This window comes from Argiope bruennichi, chromosome 2, assembly GCF_947563725.1.
Source record: "Argiope bruennichi chromosome 2, qqArgBrue1.1, whole genome shotgun sequence".
In the NCBI taxonomy this organism is placed as follows: domain Eukaryota; kingdom Metazoa; phylum Arthropoda; class Arachnida; order Araneae; family Araneidae; genus Argiope; species Argiope bruennichi.
Window position 1 is genome coordinate 31908946 of NC_079152.1, and position 15353 is coordinate 31924298.

General features: G+C 27.8%; 1 protein-coding gene across 1 annotated transcript in view; it reads left to right on the forward strand.

Moving 5' to 3' along the window:
* The window catches only part of LOC129961861 (serine/threonine-protein kinase greatwall-like), a 46647-nt gene that overhangs the window by 19430 nt on the left and 11864 nt on the right, over nucleotides 1-15353 (forward strand). The window contains exons 5-8 of the mRNA XM_056075459.1: nucleotides 4909-5048; nucleotides 5644-5732; nucleotides 10421-10533; nucleotides 13930-14134. Of these exons, the coding sequence (XP_055931434.1) occupies nucleotides 4909-5048; nucleotides 5644-5732; nucleotides 10421-10533; nucleotides 13930-14134 (547 nt within the window). The remainder of the gene's footprint in view (nucleotides 1-4908; nucleotides 5049-5643; nucleotides 5733-10420; nucleotides 10534-13929; nucleotides 14135-15353) is intronic.

A 15353-nucleotide genomic window follows, 5' to 3' on the forward strand; every position in this document is an offset into this window, starting at 1 on the left:
ACCAAATTTAATTAAGGATTAACACTGAATATTTCACAAAAATTCCATACCCAAACATGGAACACTTCTTCCCATTATAGGAAATTTTATTTACTATTAATTTACAGAGTTACTTCATATTGCATTAATTTTAAACCTCATTATAAATGTTAGTGTTAGCTAATATTCAATAAACAACAATTTACAAGCACAAACTTACTTCTTATTTAATAACTTATTTCAAATTTCTAATATTTTCATAATTTATGTTTAGTGAGGTTTAGATTTGTGGCAAAATAACCAAATTTGATCTATGATTAACTCTGAATATTTGAAAAATATGTTTCACAAAAATTCCATGCACAAAAATACAACACTTCTTTCACTTATGCGAAATCTTATTTATTATTAACTTACAAAGTTACTTTATGGTGTAGAAATTTTATACCTCATTACAAATGTTAGTGTTAGCTAATGTCCAATTGATAACATTTTACAAGCACAAATTAACAATTTACTTCAAATTTCTAATTTTTTTAAAAATCTATGATTAGTTTGGTTTTGTTTAATGGCACAAGAACCAAATTTGATCTATGATTAACTCTGAATATTTCACAAAAACTCCATACCTAAAAATGTAAACACTACTTTCAATTATACAAAATTTCTTTAGACAAATATTTTTTTTTAATTATTATTTTCCCCTCTTTATTTTTAGGAGAAAAGAAAAACAACTATGCAAAACAATTTATTTACAAAGACCTTCATTAAATAATATTTTAGAAATACAAAGTAAAATAATAATTTACTTGATATTTTTTACTGAATTTTCTGTAATGACTTATACACCCATGCAAAATCCTGAAACTACGACTTATAATTTAGAAGAATAAATAATATTGACACAAAGTAATTTATAAAAAATTTATTTAAACTTTATTTATTATGTAATACTTGAAGAGTTTGAAATTTCTAAAAATCCACACACATTTATATAAATATTATATATATGTATAACTGAATCTTCAGCTACATATAAAAAATTATACATTTATTTATACATTTCATTTTCCCTTTTTGCTGAACCTAGAAAACAATTATAACAGTAATTGAGATTTCGCTTCATTTAAAAGTACAAATAAAACATTTGTTGACAATTGGAGATGAGTAATTAACAAGCAAAAGAGCTTCTTTTTGCAGATTTGATGAACCTAAAAAACATATTCCTTAATTAGAATAATGATTGAGCTTTCACTTCTTTTAAAAGTACAAATAAAATATTTGTTGATAATTGGAGATATGTAATTAAGGAGTAAAATAGATATATAGAACTTCATAAGCTTGATAATGTTTTCAATCTGATAATGAACTATATAGGCAAATATTATAATAATGTTTAGGACAATAGAGAAAAATAATATAAACTAATGGGTGTAAAATTTATGTTACTATTTTATGAAAGGTGAAATAATTATAAACTATTCACATAAGAGTATTCAAATATAACTACATAATTGCAAGTTTTAAAGATTTTTTTTTTTTTTTTTTTTTTTTTGAAATTTACAATAAATATATTCTGCTAATCTATTTTTTTAGCCTTATGTCGAAATAAAAATAATAACACAAATGTTATTGCAAAATCAAAACATAAGAACGCAATTTAATATTTTTTTTAAAACTTTTTTCATTAGAAATTGTTGTTAACAAAAGGAAAGGCATTGTAAATGAAATGGAAAAATATCTGCAATAATTTAAGAACAGACACACACACACAAAAAAAAGATAGGAAATAAAATCACTTGAAAAGAATACAAACAAGAAAAGAAATGATAATGGTCGCTTACGCCTAACGCTAATAATATCACGTGCAACTCCATGTTTCAGGTAAGCAACGAATTCGAACGGCTTCAACAAAAGTAATCTTTTTTATTCACTATTTAGAATAAATAATATATTATTTACAAATATATAATAATAAAAACTTTACACTTACCAAGTTTCTTGAAATGACAGTATGCGTTGCTGGTTGAATTTCAAAATCCAATACACGCCAGGTGATTCTTGGGAAATTTCTAAAATATGTTCGCATAGCGCCACCTAGGAAAAGCAACTTTTCCGACATCGAGGCGACTATGGGCCGATTGCTTTGAGCCGGTCTTTTTCACTAAGTCGCCGTAGGAGTTCGCCCCGATGAAAAAGCGATCTTCAGAGGCGACAGAAAAAAATATGGTCAAAATCCGATGTCGCGCCAATGCAAAGGTGACATTGGCAAAATACGGGCGGCGTATATCAGATGGCTGCGATGCTTGGCCAATCGTTTAGCGACTTCTCTTGCTGCTTGGGGTAGGATATGGGGCTCATCCAACCTGCATACTGTTTTGAGGAACCCTTGCATTCAACGTTTGTTACAGTTTGCTATGGTATGACTGCTGACTTTATTATTGGTCCTTTTTTTTTTTTTTTTTCGAAAATCTTACACCAACAGGGCTAGTTTGCTGCACCGTAACAGGTACTAGTTACATTCAAATTTTAGAAAGTAATGTGATGCCTGCTTTGACAGACAGAAACTGCCACGATTCAACAATATTCATGAAAGATGGAGCATCACCTCTCATTACTCTTGTGTTACACACCTGCCTCACCGAACTTTTAGTGAGGATCGTATAGTTAGCAGATGTTTCCAAAATGCGTAACCACCTTGTTCACCTGATTTGAATCTTTGTGATTTCTATCTGTGGGGATATTTAGAAGATCGCGTCTACAAGGACAAACCTAACTCTGTTGTTGCTTCAAAAAGCAGCATTACTACACATGTCCTAGAAATTCAGCAGGATACATTAGGTATTACTATGTATCACGTTGTCCTGCGTCTGCAGCATTTGATAGGACTTCAAGGATCTCATACTGAAAAAATATTGTAATACATTAAGCATTTCATATTTTATCAAAGAAAAATGTTATAATTACAATGTATAAAATATTGCAATTAAAAAGCGCCACCTATGACAAAAAGTTGAACTAATTTTTTTTATTGCATAATTCATTTCCCCATGTTGTAAATATAACATGTACAAAATTTCTTCAAGATACTTCAAGTAGTTTTTCTTTTATAGTCCTTCAAACTCTAGCACTTTAATTATAACCACCCTGTATGTCATTTTGTTGCAGATTAGTTAAATAATAAGAATCATTTTACTAAATTATGAACTTTTAGTTTTTATCTTACACCATCATAAAATACCTCTATTTTTGAAATAAAATATAAATTTTAAGATTATCTGCTATAAATCTCTGACTGATGTAATTTTCAAATAATTACATTCTTTTATTTTGTTTTTTAGTTTTTAAATATTGTAATTTAGAAATTCCTCACTGAATATAATTAATAATTAGGTTAATTGATTTGTTTGCTTTATTGATTTATTGCTAACTAGCCGCCTTTGGCGACCAGCTGGTTTGCCAATCTTAATGTTCGTTTAAATTTTAATAATTAAATATTTTATGCAATTCCTACTTTAATAGATTCTTCATGAAAATATTTTAAAACTTCAAATTTTGATAGTCATATAATTCACTCATAATATTATAAAGGCCTTCAGTCATAACGTAATATGTATCTCTCTAATTTTCTATTAGCTCCCGTAGAATTTATGCTTTAAATTAAAGTGGAAAGAATTAATCTGCAATTAATATAATATCTTTTTTTACTGAAACAAAGCATTTTTTTGTAATATGATTACTGATAACAATGTAACTGAGCGTTTAAACTTTATGGGCACTAAAGAATATCTTTCTTAATTTATGTAATATCTCAAGAATTTGTCAACAAATTTTTCTCAGATTCATCATGATCGATTGATTAACAATGTTTAATTTTAAATGCATCAAACACTAAGAAAATAAAATGAATCGTTTAAAATAATCGGTCGAAAACAGGTTAAAAAAAATACTTAAAAAACGATGTACTTAAAACTATAAGCATATACAATATATATCTATATATATCTATATATAACTAACATATATACAATTTAATTACAAAAGCATGCAACTAACCTAAAAATAATTTAAATCAAGAATCATCCGTTGATAATATTGTCAACAATCAGAACACAATGCGCATGCGTGAATTTTCAACGCCAGTTACGGTAACGCAAATGCGTGAATTTTTCTACGCCAGTTGGGGTAACGCTATACAGATTAGACATTTTTAATTTCCTTTATTCTGTGTTATTTTAATTCAAAAGTACTTCAGAATGAATCTGAAAGATCGATTAATTAACATTGTTTAGTTTTAAATGCATAAAACATTAAGAAAATAAACAGAATCGTTTGAAATAATCGGCCGAAAAATGTTAACCCTAGCCTAATTACTGTTGGGGAAAAAAAAAAAAAAAAAAACTGAAGCCTTACTGAAGGGGAAAATGGAAGATTTTTTGGCGGGAAAGTTAGTTTTTAATTAATAATTGAAATTCTAATTAAAAATTCATAATAAGGGACCCCAGGTGCACATTCCCGACCTCTAAGGTATACATGTACCTAATTTGGTAGCTGTAGGTCAAATGGCCTGGCCTGTAGATCGCCAACACACACACACACACACACACACACACATTGAGCTTTATATAGGTATCCTAACCACAGATTTTAACAGTTTATATTTTAAATCTACACTATATAGTGATGCATTTTTATTTACATCACAGTAATTTCTTTGCCTTTTTTTTCAACTGATATCGAATAATTTTATAGTTTATTTACTACTTTTTTGACTTGAAGAAGCATATATTTTGAAAAGAAGTTTTAGTGAATTATTAATGCTTTTTAATTTTCTTCTTTTCACACTTTTATTCCTTTCTCTTTTTTATATAAAAAATTAAAACAAAAATTATGCAATAATAATTTATCAGACAAATGGTTTATTTTTAGGTTATGGAATATATGATTGGGGGTGACGTAAAATCTCTCCTTCACATTTATGGTTTCTTCGATGAAGAAATGGCTGTTTTTTATGCTTCAGAAGCTGCCCATGCATTGGAATATTTGCATAAACATAATATTGTTCACAGGTATTCCTTTATTACAAGTTTTTACAATTTTCAAAAATTTAAAAAAAGCTGCAGAATATTATTAAAATGTTATAACATTGATATTCTTATATTTATTTCAGTATTGAAATTTATGTGAAAGACCAATTTGTTTAGAAAGAAAGATGTTGAAGTTCTTTTAGCTATTTCAGAATGATGCTGTTAATTTTTTTAAATTAATAGCATGACTAATTTCAAAATAATTTTTTAGATTTTTTTTTCTTTTTGAAAATACATCAATATGATTGCTGCTAATGTTAAATATTTTTATTTTTTAAAACTGACGCTAATTTGAGTTAACTAAAAACAATTTATAAAAGGCTTTTTACAATTACTATAAATCTGTTCAGAGAAACACGAGTACCTGTATACAATCTAATATAATAATTTTAATACACATCAAGATCGCAAATTATTTCAAGATATACTTGTAAGACAAATAAATATCTGTGAATTTTCTTTTTAGAAATTCTTTGTTAATTATATTTTTTTTTTTGAAGTCACATTGCACTTCTACTATTTTCTAGAGAAATTATTAAGACATTCATTTAAATGTTTTTTTTTTCTATTGTTTCAGGGATCTCAAACCAGACAATATGTTGATATCTGCTACTGGACATATAAAACTTACTGATTTTGGACTATCAAAGATCACTGTAAATAAACGTAAGCTATCAATTGAATAAATGTCACAGATTGTAACATTTATAGTAAAATTTTTATTAATTTCTTATTTATCTGACGAAATCTTGCAGGACTTTGTTTTCTAACATTAACTGATTGGAACACATTTATTGCCACTGAATCCCCTCTCCTCTTATTCTAAACAATCACCATGTCTTAGCTAAACTATTATTCTTGATAATTTTATTGGAGATTCTATAGGTTATATAGTCATAAAAAAAAATGAACAACTCTGTAATTTTGTTATTTTATTATTACATTTCCATAAAATTGGTGTAGATGGAACTGATTCAAGGTGACAGTTTTATTTCAATTGACCATAGCCGAATTAATTAACATAGTTGATTAATTACTATACCAATTTTTTTCATTATGGCTATCTAATTTTTTTTTTGTTGAATTAATTTTCTTCATGAAATTAACCTCTCAATAAAATTTTATAGAGTTCTTATAATAGCTTTGAGAGTTATAGGGTTTTGAAAAATGAAATTTCCAGTGAACTTTTGATTATATCTCTGAAACAATCGCATATTTCTCAAAACGAAGGGGGGAAAAACATTAACTCATTAAAAGAAAATTATTTTATAAAATCATGGAATAAATGGATGAATAATTCACATTAGAAATTTTTAAACACGAGTAAGGGAAACTAGTGAATTGTAACATATTGAAAGTACTGCATGGAAGCAAAGTTGTTATCTGAAAATGTTGGAATTCAAAAAATTATGTGCATGCTCAAATAGTTCTGAAATATTCACAAAAACTATAAAATTTTGACAGTCAATTTGCAATGGTTTCTTTTTGGAGGATTATATAATATATTTATTTGTATTTTTAGATGTACTCTTCTGGAAATATAAACATTAAAAACCATCAGAAAATCACAACTGATTAAATATTAAATTTATGATCAGACAATTTTAATTTAGCATAGATTTGATTAATTTTTTTTCACTCGGATGGCATAAAATTTAATTGTAGGACAGATTGACCATTGGAATGTTTAATTAATTTTTATCCTTTACTACCAGTTATCATTTGAAAGTAAATGAAATGAAAATTCTAGGAAATCTGCACCATTTCTTAATGTTCAGCAAATTAAATAACACTAAAATGGGGAAATTATTTAATATATTATTGGCATATTCAATAACTTAGTGATGAGTACTCACTCATAAATTTCTTTGATTAGATGGAGAATATTTTCGGAATAATCTTAAAATAAATCCTCAGAGTTATAAAGAATTTTAATCTTTGCAGTTATGTTTTAGTAAAAATATAATTTTGGAGCTCTAGCTGGAAAAATTGCACGTATGTTTGTATTTGCTTGTTTTGATTGCATCAATTGTTGCATAATAAAAAGAATATCTGTCAATCTGTTATTGTTACTGAAGCCCTTATTTCTTTTGTTTTAATGAATGATTTTTGCAAACCTCATCGTGCAATTTACGGACAGCATGACAATCTACAAATATTCCTAAAAAGACTGAAAGGTATCTTAGTCCATCAAGAATTTTCATCCAATTCGCAATTCTAAAGTGCACAATTTCTCCCATGCCAAACAAATATGATTTTGTTAAGCTTTTTCGCTTAGGAAATACAGTTCAATATAACTTTTAAGTCTCATCTCTTTGACTGATAAAATCCAAAATTCAATAAAGAACAGTTTATTTGTCAAAAGTATAAATCGGATTTCACGTTTCTAGCATGTATTGTTTCAAATTCTATCAAATTTTTACTATTGGTGTTGGTTATATTTTGATTTATGTTGAATGTTTTTTTATAATAATTCTGCAATGCTAATTTAAATTTATGATTCTACTGTTTTTTACCTATTCAAATATCTCCTTTTGATGTTATCAGATTTTACAAAGGAGTGATGGGAAATTAAAAACAACAATAAAAGAAATATATAATATTAAATTTCGCTCCTTTCAATCTTGATGCATTTCAGTTAGGTAGCATTTTTCTAGTATTTTCTGCATGAACTAATTTTTTAAAAGATGAATTATATTAAATTTTATTTTTGAGTATTTAGTTGTTTGTTTTTTAATTCAACCACAACTTGAAAAAAGTGTAAATGTATATATAGTTTTATATACATTATTCTTCATTGCTTTTATGTGATGAACTTTTTTATTAATTCATTTCCTATGTTTTAGATTATAAATAATATTTTAATTTATTAAATAAAAAAGAAAATATTTTAATCATGATTAGTTTTTATGATATGATTATCCTCATTTCTGTAGAATTCTTTCTTAAAATTCAAAAAAAATCAGTTTGCAGTAACTTTCTGATTTTTTAAAAAAATTATTTTAATTGACCACTGAGTTGACCATTTTGAGACAAGCATGAAAACTTTTATTTCAAAAATATTTACTACTTACAAAGCATTTTAACTTGATTTATAAATATAGAATAATAACCATAATTAATTGATTCAATTTTAAAGTAGTATACAGATAAAACTATTTTTCAGAAAATTATGATATTTTTTTTTTTGTTCAATGTAATAAGAGAAGCAAGTTTGTTGCAGCAAATTAAAAAAAAAAGTTCAAAATTTATTATTAGAGGGCGTTTTCTAATTTATTACATATTCGCGACTGCTTTTAATTTATATTTCACTATCTGTTTATCCACAGATCATTCTAACACAATAACGTTTTAAATTACAAAGTCTGTAAAATGAACTGTAAACATTAATTTAAATACTTAAAAATATTCTTGGTCATTCTTTCGATAGCAGCTGCCATCTATATGACCACATTCGACCTCAACTGAAACTTATATATATATATATTAAAAAAACCACTTTGACAGTTAGCACCAGAAAGCAAAACATTCCAGAGATGAAATGTCTTATGTTGCAGGTACTCGAGTTCCGTAATGAATTAATCTTTGAATGCGCATACGACACTGCTAAGTCTTGTAATGCGGTATCATTCCATAATTGCATTCAACAGAAAATTTGTTCTGTAATTAATTTTCGAACAAAAGATTTAAACGAACCAAAAATAAGAAACAAAAACTCAGATTTGTGTGACTCAACTCAAATCTATGACTCGCAGCAACTGTTATAAAACTTGAAAAAAACTCGCTATTGTCAATCAAAATGTTATCACATTTAATGGATCGAGTTTTGTTACTTAAACTGTTTTATCAAAATGTATTCTACAGTAGATGCTCTATGGAAATATCGATCTTTGAAGTTGATGCAAAAGGATTCATTGACTGTAGAAAGTTTTTGATTAATGATAACCAAACTTGAAGAAACAGAGCCATTTAATATTCGTAGGCTCTGTTGCAGTTGCCAAAAGGAACAATATAGTGTGGTATTACTGAATCATTTATTCTCGGGCCATTTTTTTTCTTTCGAGGAAGTGCTTGAAATTCTGCAACATGTTCGGTCATCGAGCAACCCCATGCATCATTGTTACAGAAAAGAACTATTCCAGATTAGCAAACACTTTATTACATTTCGCGCACAATTTTTGTGCAACATGGAGCTACACCACATATTAGCCTTTGTGGTAAGGACATTCTAAAAAAGAATCACCTTCTAGAAGAACATGTCATCTGCTGTCATTTCCATGATCTGTGGCTTCTCTAATCCCCTGATCTTAATCCATGTGACTTTTTGCTTTGGAGGCATTTGAAACAGCTAGTAAATCGTAACAAGAATTTTACTTGATCTTTAAAATAGCATTTCCCAGAATGCAAAATGGTCAATTGTGGATCATGCTGTCTTACAATTACAGATAATAGATGAAAGTTATGGACATCATACTGAACATGTTTTTTGTAATAAAATTTGGTTCGTAACTAATTACTGTACTGATAATAGCAATTTGAACTGTATAAATAATAGCATACATAAAATGCTGTAAATGTGTAATAATTAAAAATTAGGAAACCTCTGGTGGTGAAATTTTTCAAGTTTTTTTATTCACTCAATTTCCGATCACTTTATTATGCCCTTCATTGATTTCTGAGCAATAGTTTTGTCTGTAGATATCTTTAAAATAGAATCGTTAAGTTATACCCTGTATCAATAAAAGATTATTATGCCATTTTATGTTAAACCATATTAGGTACAGTTATTGCTGACATATATCTATGTGAAATGATAATTTTGTTTATGTTTTAATTCTGTAAGATATATGTAAAAAAATGTGAATCAAATTCAGAACCATTACTGTTAAAAATATAGAAGTGTATTCCAAATATAAAATGGTCTTGTCTCTTATCTAAGCATAGTCAACACTATTTGAACTCTACTGCTTAGTTAAATAATGAATTCCAAACATTCTTTGTTTTGTGATCTATTATCTGAGCATAATTAGCACTATTTGAACGGTACTGCTTAGTTAAATAATGAATGCCAAATATTCTTTTGTAAGTTTATACAGCTCTTGTAAATGCTGGCCTTAAATGCAAGAAAATATCCTGAGTGCTTGGTGAGAAAATGAATTTTCACTGTGGATATTTTACAACTGATTTTAGACAGATAAAAATCACATTTTTAAAAAAAATCAAGATTTTTCGAAAGTCTTGGAAGAAACTTGAATGATGTTTTCTGAAATATACTTACATACATTAAATATAAAAATAAATGGTTTAACTGAAAAGTAATGATTAATAAAAGGTTTATTTGATATTAATTTCAGCTATAAAAATTATTGACCTCCTTGGATCTCCTAACGATAACAGTGAATCAAATGATGGCCTTCCAAATCGCACACCTGGACAACTGCTATCCCTGACATCTGCTTTTGGATTTGTATTGTTCTTTATTTGTTACATTTTTAAAAAAGTCAAAATATGGAAAATCCTGTCTTTAAGCATTTAGTGATATGAATTATGGATTGAGTTGAATTCAAAGAGTTAATGTTGAAATCTGAAAAGGGATAAATGGAGGCACAGATTATAAAATTTATATAAATATTTGCATGATAAAGTTTTATATTACTCTATAATTTTTTTTATTGAAGCTATTGAAAATTAATAAAAAATGAACTGATTATAAAAAAAGTAATGCAACATATAATCTATTGCAAATATATCATAATTGCAACTATATGAATAAGCATCAGCAATTCGATTTAATAAAGCACTAGGAAGAGTCCACAGACATAATGCGCTGCATCTTTCTATATATTATATCATCATAGAATTTATTCCATAATTCACAGCTTTTTCATATTGTCTGAAATTACAGAATTTCTTTTAGCTCGACAATAGGATATGGATCTGTATTTTAGGTGCCAAATCTTTGCCCTAAATTTTATCAATTTGGCTTTTTAAGTTTTATAGTTATGGTATTCATATGGATAGATAAATTTCCTGTGAATATATTCCATTCAAAATTTGGTAGAAATGTATAAATTTGTTGTAAAGACAATATGTCAAATTTCATAAATTATACATGAAAAGTTTTTGAATTATTGTGTTCGCACAGATGGATGAATGCAATTCCAAAACTATGTTTTTCTGATTCAGAGAATCTGAATGTGGAGATTCACAGGAATCTCATTTTTGATGATTATTATACTTTATGTACAAGAAAGTCAAAAACAATGTCTTTTTAGGTATTTTTGCTATTTAAAAAGGAAGCTTAATATGTACAAAAAACTTTAATTAGAAATTTATATTTATTTTAAGATCAAATTTATGTTTACCACTTCACGCACACCAACATATATATACTTCCTTTTACCTATTATGCTTTATATACTATACTCTGTTTCACCCTAACTTGGCAGTATTGTAAAAGGTAGAAAATGTGACGCTCCGCGTTGGGAAAGAGTTCCCCATCAATTCTGACTTTAAAATAGTTAAAATGCGCAGAAATTTATCAAATAATATTATAAATTACAGAAATCCTTTTTTATCAATATGTATTTAAAATTATTCTCAAGTTAGAAGTGCTTATATGTTAAGTATTTTGTAAATAAAGCGAACGAATAAAACTAAAAGATTGACATAATGAATCCCACTTTGGCTAGAACCGGTCTTCAAGGTCAATATTTGGCGCGCTTTTCTTTTACGTCTCCGCCAACTCAACTTCATTCAGTTCGCAACCATTATCATCTTCCGTACTTTTTTATTCTCGCTTTTTTAGCAGCTGATATTTTTGATACTATTAATCGCATTAGTAGTTATTAGTTTTGTTTAGTGAATATTTATTCGATTCGTCATTTCTATTAACTTCTAAAATGTTTGAAAAAGAGAAAGTGTTTTCACCGACTATGCTGTGCACACCTTCAAGAAGAGTGAAACCAACAAAAAGTGCAACATGTAAAAACATATTAAATGTTTATTCTCGACTCCGAGAAAACCCTTAAGATTCTATCAATCAAATCATTGATAAAGTTTCGCATCTTACAGATGTTTCGCAATGAACAGTTTTCCTTTTGAAAAAAGAAATAAAGGCAAAGTACCCCTAGAAAGAAGCGACCAGGCTCAGTAGATAAACATTCAGGTCTTGTAAAATATGATGATTTTACATTATTCTGTATTTGACGAAAAATCCATGCATTTTTTTCGCTGAAATGAGATCCCAACATTAGATAAAGTTTTAAAAGATGTGAACGATGATACAGATATCTTTTCGAAAAACATTAGCCGAACTACGTTTTACAGAATATTGAAAAATATAGTGTTTTCTTTTGAGAAACGGTGAAACGAAAGGAAATAACTTTAATGATTTATTAAAATAATGTGTGAATAATATTGAAAAAATAATGAAAATAAGGAAACAATTAATTCTCCGATAAAGTGATAATATGATAAAGTAAATAAATATTTACTATTTGGCGAAAAATTTTCGAGATAAAGTTTCGCCAGCGATCTGCATTTCTAGTAACATTGTACTTTAAAGTAACCCTGTTCCCCTGACGACGACTGCGATTCGGCATGCCTAGAATATACACTACTGCCAAGTTAGGGTGAAACAGAGTATAACCACCTTTGGTGGCCATCTCATTGAACAAGAATATTGAATGTATTTAGTTTCAATTAATCTCTAATGCATTCCTGTTCATGATTTCCACAATAAAATATCTTTAGTGTCCCATTATAACAACACTAAACTATGTTATTTCAAATAATTTTATACTTGTTCTGTTTGTTATGTACATGAACCTTTCTAATGCAATTGTGTGCCATATCATCATAGTGTCATTAAGCATTTAAGTGTCAGATAATTCTTTACAAATTTGTTTTGGTAGTATGTAGGAATAATATTACACTTTTATTACTCATTTTAACAATGTGATTATGATTAAATAAGCATCTCAAAATACATAAATTTACATTGCTAACAAAAGGGATGTATGGAAGTTCCCTTTTCACAGTGTTTGATTTGGCCATCAAATTGCATGTTTTTAAAGAAAATGAATGAACGTACGTATTAGGAGCCTGGTTCATTAGTTGTCGATAGTAAAATGCAATTGCAAAAATGAAGGGGAAGGGGAAATTAGTGATAAAAATACAGTGGTAAAGGGCTCTTCCTAGAAATACCACAGTATCCTTGATATGTAAAAGGATTAAAGATTTCTCATGCTGATTTCTTGATGTGTAAAAGGATTAAAGGATTTCTCGTTATGATTTCTTGATGTGTAAAAGGATTTATTCTGCTTTGGCAAGGCTTCTGAAAGTAATAAAAAGCTAAGTGCCTTTGGTATCCCTAGCCTTGCTTGGAAGACATTTTGTGTTTATTAAATAAAACTAATTGCTGTGTTATTTATTTGATTGAGAAGAGTCACAAGATACTTGCTTGAACAGATTCTTGCTTTTCTCTTGTTCACACATGCAGGAGTCTATAATTCTTTATGGGTAAGAGACCCATTGGCTGTCTGGCAAGTGTTAATCTGCCCAACTCTTCATTTCAGGTGACAATGATGACATATATTTAGGAAAGGTCTTGAGTTTTTAGATAAAATAAAAATGGTCAAAACCGATTGGTGCCTGAGCTGGGGGGATTGATTTTTGTCAATTACTTTAAAGATATAGATTATTTTTTAAAATTCAAAATTTGCTAAACATCAATTCTAAAAATAATTTAAAAAATACTGCAATTATAAACCTAAAATCCTAATATTTAATAAAAATTTTCAGCATTTTTTCCCCCTGATATTTTAGACAATGATAATTTTTAAAATTATTTTTCTTTTAGTCTTCAAAAAAAGGCAGCTTGAATGCAGCAAGTACTGCTAGCCCATCTTTTCCAGGGGAGTCTTCTGTGGAACGAAGGTCTTATATGTCTGACTCGCGGTGTAGTGTAGACCGTCACAGTTCAGATTTTAGTTCAGTTCTGTCACCTTTGGCTTTGAATTTTGAGACTCCAGACAAATTATTGGAAGTAAAAGAAACAAGTTCTGGTAAATAAATGATAATTTTCAAATGAAACAAAGTTTTAATTATTGATTAAAGAATGAATATTATTTTGTGTTTTTGTTGAAAGTCATTTTTTTAAAAATGAAATGATTAAAACAATGGTATTAAACAATAACTTATAGCAAATACAAAAACATTTAAACATTTTGAATGAAAAAATTCTTGGATAAAAAAATTAATAATATACATCAGTTTCATAAATCATAATAATTAATATTGATGCAGAATTAGTGAGGAATTTAGGTAAAAATGAATTTTTGGATTTGATTGCCCTTTATTGACCAATGAAATTAAGGATTTTGTTATGCATGCCAGTCAATGTTTTGTAGCATTCTCTTTGTACAATATTCTCAACTCATTGACTTTTGCTGATTTTGACAATAAGCATTGTTTCTAGTATCTCTTCCGAAAGAAATCCATTAGAGTGAGATTTAATTAGTGTGAAATAAGTCTTTCCACTTTGCTATGATTATACTTTTGTTAGAATTCTATCAAGATAGATAAATTAATTCATGATTCTGATGAGTTTCTATATTAATTTTGATAGCAATTAAAATTTTTAATAATTTGTTTTTTAAAAATTAATTTTTATTTATGCTATTGATATTCAAAATGTGTATATAAATTTTTGGTGACATATGATTTAAAAATATGTTTTATGCTGTAATATTTCTCTAAGCTACTACTTTTGCTTAGATCTTTCCTCTCAATGACCATTTTTATTTAAGATGGAATTTTCAATCTATAGACATAATGTTGAATCAAACACAACAAATGTCCTTTTAAATTCTTTTGATTGGTAGAATCGCTTGTTCACCCTTAATGAAATTCATTCATCTCCCTGATTTTAAAACTTTTAACAGGAAGGGGTGCAACTGAAAGTACATACATTCAAAAATAACACTGGAGTTAAACCTCTTCCCACTGTGAAGGGAAAAAAAAAAAGAATTTCTCCCTTCACTTTGGTGAGGTATTCAAGCAGCCACAGTTTCTGAATGCATTCAAAAAGCATCTTTGTCACAATTATAAACTTTTAATCTCCGAGCAACATTTAAGCATGTCTTTCTTAATTTAGATGAGCATATCGAAGTGCTATATTATAATAAATCTGCCAGGAAGTTAAATCAGATTTTTCAATTGCAGAAGCACACAAATAATTAAAATCACCAATCATTAATCCAGCTCTGGAAGGGTAGGTAAAAA